We start from the raw sequence: 7,950 nt of genomic DNA on the forward strand, positions 1-7,950 counted from the left end.
TGCAATCATTATTTGTTGTATTTATATGCTATTTGTGTAGTGTGTGTTTAGATATATATATATCTTTGTGAGGATGTATTTATAGGCAACCATCATTTGCTGTATTTTTATGTTATTTGTGTAATGTGTATGTATATATATATCTTTGTGAGGATGTATTTATAGACAATCATCATTTGCTGTATTCATATATTTGTGTTAGTGTGTGTGTGTGTGTGTCTTTGTGGGGATGTATTTATAGACAATCATTTACTGTATTCATATTATATTTGTGTTTGTGTGCGTGTGCATGTGTGTGTGGGGATGTATTTATAGACCAGACAGTCATCGTTTCTGATCTCATTGTACCAAATTTCATCAGTCAGGGAGCGAAATACTTACTTGTGCTGTTCACTCCCCCCAGAAATCCCAGACGTTCCACTGGGACGGCAGGTCGAACAGCCGGTGGCGCAAACTGGACAACATCCGTGTGGAGCTTCCCACCCAGACACTGCTGGAAGTGGAGTTTGTGGAGGAGCTGAAAGGAGAGGTACTGTCTGCCAGGGGGTGGGGCTTTGTGTCGTGTCATTGTGTGTTGTGTTGTGGTGTGTTGTGTAGTGTTGTGGTGCTTTGTTGTTTTTGTTGCGTTGTGTGATATCGCGTCGTGGAGCTGAAAGGAGAGGTACTGTCTGCCAGGGGGTGGGGCTTTGTGTCGTGTCATTGTGTGTTGTGTTGTGGTGTGTTGTGTTGTGGTGTGTTGTGTAGTGGTGCGTTGTTTTTGTTGCGTTGTGTGATATCGTGTCGTGGAGCTGAAAGGAGAGGTACTGTCTGCTAGGGGGTGGGGCTTTGTGTCGTGTCATTGTGTGTTGTGTTGTGGTGCGTTGTTGTTTTTGTTGCGTTGTGTGATATCGTGTCGTGGAGCTGAAAGGAGAGGTACTGTCTGCCAGGGGGTGGGGCTTTGTGTCATGTCATTGTGTGTTGTGTTGTGGTGTGTTGTGTAGTGGTGCGTTGTTTTTGTTGCGTTGTGTGATATCGCGTCGTGGAGCTGAAAGGAGAGGTACTGTCTGCCAGGGGGTGGGGCTTTGTGTCGTGTCATTGTGTGTTGTGTTGTAGTTTGGTGTGGTGTGGTGTGGTGTGTTGTGTTGTGTGATATCATGTTGTGGAGCTGAAAGGAGAGGTACTGTCTGCCAGGGGGTATGGCTTTGTGTCGTGTCATTGTGTGTTGTGTCGTGTAATTGTGTGTTGTGTCGTGTAATTGTGTGTTGTGTTGTGGTGTGTTGTTGTTTTTGTTGTGTTGTGTGATATCATGTTGTGCAGCTGAAGGGAGAGGTACTGTCTGCCAGGGGGTGTGTCTTTGTGTCGTGTCATTGTGTGTTGTGTCGTGTCATTGTGTGTTGTGTTGTGGTGCGTTGTTGTTTTTGTTGCGTTGTGTGATATAGTGTCGTGGGGCTGAAAGGAGAGATACTGTCTGCCAGGGGGTGGGGCTTTGTGTCGTGTCATTGTGTGTTGTGTTGTGTTGTGTAGTGGTGTGTTGTGTTGTGTTGTGTGATACCATGTTGTGGAGCTGAAAGGAGAGGTACTGTCTGTGAGGGGGCGTGGCTTTGTGTTGTGTGGTGGTGTGTTGTGTCATGTGTGTTTTTGCGTAGTGTTGTAGTGTGGTGTGTTGTGCCATGGTGTGGTGAGGTGTGCTGTGTGGTGGTGTATTATTTATTGTGTTGTCTTGTGTCATACCATGTTGTGGAGCTGAAAGGAGAGGTACTGTCTGCGAGGGGGGCGTGGCTTTGTGTTGTCGTTGTGTGGTGTGTTTTGTTGTGTCGTGTTGTGTGTGTTATTTTGGGGGATGTTTTTGTGTGTGTTGTGTGGTGTGTTGTGGTGTGTCAAATGTTGTGGAGCTGAAAGGAGAGGTACTCTGCCAGGGGGTGTTGCTTGGTGTTGTGATGTGTTGTGTGGGTGGTGTGGTCTGGTGTGTTGTGTAGTGGTGTGTTTGTTTTTTTGTTGTGCTGTGTCATATCATGGTGTGGAGCTGAAAGGAGAGGTACTCTCTGTGAGGGGGGCGTGGCTTTGTGTTGTGTTTGTGTAGTGGTATGTCATTTAGTATTGTCTTGTGTCATATCATGCTGTAATGTGTTGTGGTGTGTTGTCCTGTGTCATGTTGTGTTGTGTAGTGGTGTGTCATTTATTTATTGTTGTTGTGTGTTGTGAAGCTAAAAGGGGAGGCGCTCTCTGCGAGGAAGGGGTGTGACTTTGCGTTGTGTCGTGGTGGGGTGTGGTGTATCGTGTGTTGTGTAGTGGTGTGTCATTTATTGTTGGTGTGTGTTGTGTTGTGTCATATCATTTGAAGCTAAAAGGAGAGGCACTCTCTGCGAGGAGGGGGTGTGACTTTGCGTTGTGTCGTGGTGGGGTGTGGTGTATCGTGTGTTGTGTAGTGGTGTGTCATTTATTGTTGGTGTGTGTTGTGTTGTGTCATATCATTTGGAGCTAAAAGGGGAGGTGCTGTCTGCGAGGAGTGGGTGTCACTTTGCGTTGTGTTGCGAGGGTGTGTGACTTTGTGTTGTGTCGTGGTGGGGTGGGGTGTGGTGTGGCGTATCGCGTGTTGTGTAGTGGTGTGTTGTTTATTGGCTGTTGTGTGTTGTGTTGTGTCATATCATGTGGAGCTGAAGGAAGAAGGACTGTCTTTGAGGGGGCTTGGCAGTGTGTTGTGATGCGTTGTGTTGGGAAGCGGTGTGTTGTTTATTGCTGTTTTGTGTTCTGTTGTGTTGTATTATGTTGCAGAGCTGAAAGGAGATGTACTGTTTGTTTTCGGGGTGGGGAAGTCGTGTTGTTTCAGAGCTGAAAGGAAAGGAGAGCTACTCTTTGGTGGGGGTCAGTGGGGGTTGTGTTCGGGAGTGCAGAGTGGGGGTGGGGGGGGGGGGTGTTGTTTTAGAGCTGAAAGGAGAGGTACTCTTACTGGTATGGCTAGGTGGTGTGTCATGTAATGTTTTGGTTTCATGTCAAGTTTTCGTGTCGTGTAGTGTGGTGTGTCATGTCATGTTCTGTAGTGGAGTGTTGTTATGTGTTTTTTGTCCTGTTGTGGTTGTGTCATGTTTGCATTTTGTCATGCATATGTCATGTGGCATAAGCATCAAGTAGAGAGGAGATGCAAAGAGAGAGAAAGAGAGAGAGAGAGGGAGAGCTTTCTAAGAAGAAAACCTGCAAGAGAGAGCGCTGTTGATAAGACACAACAAAGAACAAGAACAAAGGAAGCAGTGGCAGATTTTGGTTACAGACTCGAACATGTTTTTGTCACACAGGGAAAGGGCCAAAGGCGGATGACCACAGTACATGTGATGGACGCTCTTTACCTGTGCGGCAAAGACATCCGACAGAAACACTTCAGAGAGAGGTGAGCAGTGATGGGTGCTTGGGCCGAGTGGTTAGAGCGTTCAGTTCTCGCCCCGAGTATCCCCAGTTCAATCCCTGGTTTCAGCACACCTGGTGGTTGAAAGGTGGAGATTTTTTTTTTTTTTTTTTTACTCTCCCAGGTCAACGTGTGTGCAGATCTGTTCGTGCCTGAACCCCCCTTCGTGTGTATATGCATGCAGAAGATCAGATTGTAGATGTGAGGATTGTGCAGAGGTGTGTATGTTTTAATGCTTCAGCTTAATGTTAGGTTTGATGCAGTGGATGATGATTTGTACAACAACAGTGGTTTTAAGAATTCATTATTGTCATCATCATCATCACTGTCATCATCATCATCGTTGTTGTTACCATCATGTCATCATCATTACTGCTGTCATCATTATCATAATCATCATCTTCATCATCGTTGTTGGGTGTCATCATTGTGTTTTGTGGTAAAAAGACGGAATGTTGTGTCTGCAGGCAGGACCACATACAAAAGTTTGTGAAGGCGGTGCACAAGGAGACACGCTATAACCTGGCTCGTCTGGTAATGCCGGACGTGTTCCGATTGGAGGACGCCTCACACATCTTTGACAGGTCTGACACGTGTTGCCCTGACATGACACAACGACACGACACGCACACGCACAAGCTTGGGCCTCTGACTTTTCTTTCTCTGTTTGCCTTTCTTTTTTTACACACAGATGCGTGCTCATGTACTCATGCGGGGGTGCAATCACACACACACACACACACACACACACACACACACACACACACACACACACAAACAAACACACAAACACACACACACACACACACACACACACACACACACACACACACACACACACGCAAACACATTCTCACGTACATGCACACACTCACTCACACACACGCTCAACTCACACACCTTCTCATTTCAAATTGTTTTAGGTTTCAAATGTTAACAATCCATTACTTGCTATTTAGACATGGATGATTTATTGATTTCAAATTCAGCTAGTGCACAAAATGCCTGGCTTATGAAAATGATGCAAAGAAAACTAAAATTCATGAACACCGCTGAACTGTGCAAACACTTGATTTCAAGGTTTGTGAACATTCATGTCATGTAAGTGCTGGAAAAGCAGGAGCAGGAGTTCTTTTTGGATAGGGGAGAGACAGGTGCAATAGCCGAGTGGTTAAAGCGTTGGACTGTCAGTCTGAGGGTCCCGGGTTCAAATCACAGTGACGGCGCTTGGTGGGTAAAGGGTGGAGATTTTTACGATCTGCCAGGTCAACATATGTGCAGACCTGCTAGTGCCTGAACCCCCTTCGTGTGTATATGCAAGCAGAAGATCAAATACGCACGTTAAAGATCCTGTAATCCATGTCAGCGTTCTGTGGGTTATGGAAACAAGAACATACCTAGCATGCACACCCCCCGAAAACGGAGTATGGCTGCCTACATGGCGGGGTAAAAACGGTCATGCACATAAAAGCCCGCTCGTGTGCATACGAGTGAACGCAGAAGAAGAAGAAGAGAAGAAGAAGAAGGATAGGGGAGAGGAGGAGATAGTACCATCCCTCCCCATGGTCCCTTTCAAAAAAAAAAAAGAAAAAAAGAAAAATCTTCCAGTTTCACTTTCTCAAGGGAGCATTTCTGCCTTGGGACATATCTATATACACTACACCACCGCTGCTAGGCAGATGCCTGACCATCAGCATAACCCATTGTGCTATTCAGGCTTTGAGTGCATGCATGTGTATTTGTGTGCCGACAGGCGCAATAGCCAAATGGCCAAAACATTGGACTTTCAATCTGAGGGTCCCAAGTTTGAATCCCGGTAACGGCGCCTGGTGGGTAAAGGGTGGGGATTTTTCCGATCTCCAAGGTCAACGTATGTCCAGACCTGCTTGTGCCTGAAACCCCTTCATGTGTATACACAAGCAGAAGATCAAATGCGCACGTTAAAGACCATGTAATCCATTTCAGCATTTGGTGGGTTATGGAAACAAGAACATACCCAGCATGCACACCCCCGAAAATGCCAACATTGCGGGGTAAAAACGGTCATACACGTAAAAGCCCACTCGTGTACATACGAGTGAATGTGGGAGTTGCAGCCCACGAACGAAAAAGAAAAAGAAGTATTTGTGTACCTATCAGAGTGGATCTCTTCCACCTTTTCTCATGATTGTTTGTTCTGTCCCCCCACAGGCTGGAAATGAAGGCAGTGAAAGGCTCAGCGAATCAGCCCCGGCTTTGTTTCAGAGGTCACTCGGGTAACTTCTTCCACCCTGTTGGCATCGACCTGGTGAAGACAGTGAAAGGTATGCATGTCACTCACACTTTGGGCTTTTGCACAGCTCTGGAGTGCGCATGCACTGGCAGAAGGCCACCAGATACATTAACCCCTAGGCTGCCTATATGACGAGATAACTCATCAGCGCAAGCATGTACGCTTCGCTGCCACAGTGACGAGATAACTCGTCATCGAAATATTCTGACTTTTCCCTGGTTTGCATTGAGTTCGTTGACAAAAATACTGGTAGCTTTAGCTTGGGGAATCTTTCTAGATTCTATTCACAGCAAGAAACCCCATCTACGTCATGAGGTAGTCCTTTATTTGAACATTTTGGTTGGATTACTGCCTCAGTGTTTGCCTGGCTCCTCTCCTCGCTCGCTCAACAAAATGTCGGACCCCGTGCTCAAGACATGCGATCGTGGTTGCACTAAACCAACAAAGATTGCTTTCTTTAGCTGATGCTCCGAAAGAATTGAAGCGTAAATTCGAAGAAGACAGTGATGAACTTTTGTAGGATGATTTGATAAAAAATAAAGGGAGCAATGAAGAGACAGGCTGAGATACGACTATCAGTGAATGATGCCAACTTTACAGCTGTAGCAGACGACAGACACAGTGTGGCGATTTTCTTGACACTCAGCCAATGCAGTCCGATGAGAACTGGATGAAGTGACCATGTGTGAGAGGGGTGAAGAGGAGGGTGGTGGAGACTGAGGGGGCGTGGCCCCACATCCATATTATCACTTGGAGAGGTCACAATGCATTATGTATCTTTTTTTTTTATTGTGGTTGTTCCAGTATAATTTGTGTGTGCAGGTATTATCCATTTGTCCAGAAAATGTGATATTTTAGTGCAAATTACCTGACTAATGTTTCTAATGAACAAGTTGAAAATGTGACAAAAAACACTGATTTCAAAACAACAGCATATCACTGAAAATATATAAAATGGGAAAACATCATGTGTTTTGTATTCTTTATTCATTTCCCTTTTAGAAAAGAAGTATTTTTATGGGTCTTTCTCCAATAACAAAGAGCACAGCATTTTTTGAAAATATAGACCCATTTTTTGTGAAAAAACCCTGGCAAATAGATTTCACTTAAATCTTATTTTCCTGGCAGCGAAAGGGTTAAGGATCCTGTAATCCATGTCAGCATTCACTGGGTTATGGAATTTCAGTACACTACAGTACAGTACAATGCAATACTTTACAGTAAATTGCAATACACTCAATACAATGCAATATTATATATTACAGCACAATACAATACACTACAATGCAATTCACTGTATTATAATGCAGTACACTTTATTTACTCATGACGTTGTAATACACTTCACTACAATAAGAAAACTACACTAAATACAATGCAGTACACTGCAGTACAATTCAGTATGCGACAGAAAATGCAATATGCTACACTTCCGTGCAGCACACTACACTACAGCACACTGCAGCACAGTGCAATATGATGCAAACAAAAGACGCTACAATACAATGCAAACACATTCAGAAAACAGTCCTATCCAAAGCAACGCCACACAACACAGCACAGCACAACACAGCACAGCACAATACCTCTACGATTTTTTTGTTCTTGTTTTTCACTAGGGTAGCACTTTTTTTTTATATCCAGCCCTTTAGGGCTAAACAACAAACAAGTAAAATAAACAACCCCTCCCCATAGCCTAAAAAGAAAAACTGCAAAAACTAAAACAAAATACATGTGAAAAGGACGGGAGAAAACTGTGACGGATGAACCCGGGTGTAGCCGTGTATGGGGGAATCTAAATGAGCAGCATGGGAGTAATGCCACTGAAATGATGCAGATGATGGGGCAGCAAAAAAAACCAAGAGAGGCAAGGCCTTCCAGACTCACTTGTGATACACTTAAAAAAAAAAAATCCAAGCTTTTTATGTATTGAGTATAATTTCAAAATGTAATGTTTAAGATGAGAAAGATCAGTTTAAAGCAAATTAAGTCCCCTAGCATTAATTACAGAGTAATTTCCCTTTTTTACTATCAGCACCAAAACGTTTGCAAAATAAATAAAACTTCCATGCTTAGCAAAAGAAGTTCCTGTTTGAACAAAAAATGATAATAATGACTGCTCTTGTTGTTGGGTCAGAATATCAGATCAAAGTGCCAAGATTAGAGAATACAAAAAATATAAATATAACAGTAAATGCAGTTTGCATATAATTAGGCTTCATTTTTTATTTTTTTGTGCCCATCCCGGAGGTGCAATATTGTTTTAAACAAGATGACTGGAAAGAACTGAATTTTTCCTATT

General features: G+C 43.9%; 1 protein-coding gene across 2 annotated transcripts in view; it reads left to right on the forward strand.

Annotated features, from left to right (window-relative positions):
* LOC143296692 (cap-specific mRNA (nucleoside-2'-O-)-methyltransferase 1-like) overlaps positions 1-7,950 on the forward strand; it is a 46,989-nt gene that overhangs the window by 28,384 nt on the left and 10,655 nt on the right. For both annotated transcript variants that reach the window (XM_076608724.1, XM_076608725.1), the window contains exons 17-20: positions 404-529; positions 3,270-3,361; positions 3,844-3,960; positions 5,567-5,679. In XM_076608724.1, coding sequence (XP_076464839.1) covers positions 404-529; positions 3,270-3,361; positions 3,844-3,960; positions 5,567-5,679 — 448 coding nt within the window. The remainder of the gene's footprint in view (positions 1-403; positions 530-3,269; positions 3,362-3,843; positions 3,961-5,566; positions 5,680-7,950) is intronic.

This window comes from Babylonia areolata, chromosome 21 (assembly GCF_041734735.1).
Source record: "Babylonia areolata isolate BAREFJ2019XMU chromosome 21, ASM4173473v1, whole genome shotgun sequence".
In the NCBI taxonomy this organism is placed as follows: Eukaryota; Metazoa; Mollusca; class Gastropoda; order Neogastropoda; family Buccinidae; genus Babylonia; species Babylonia areolata.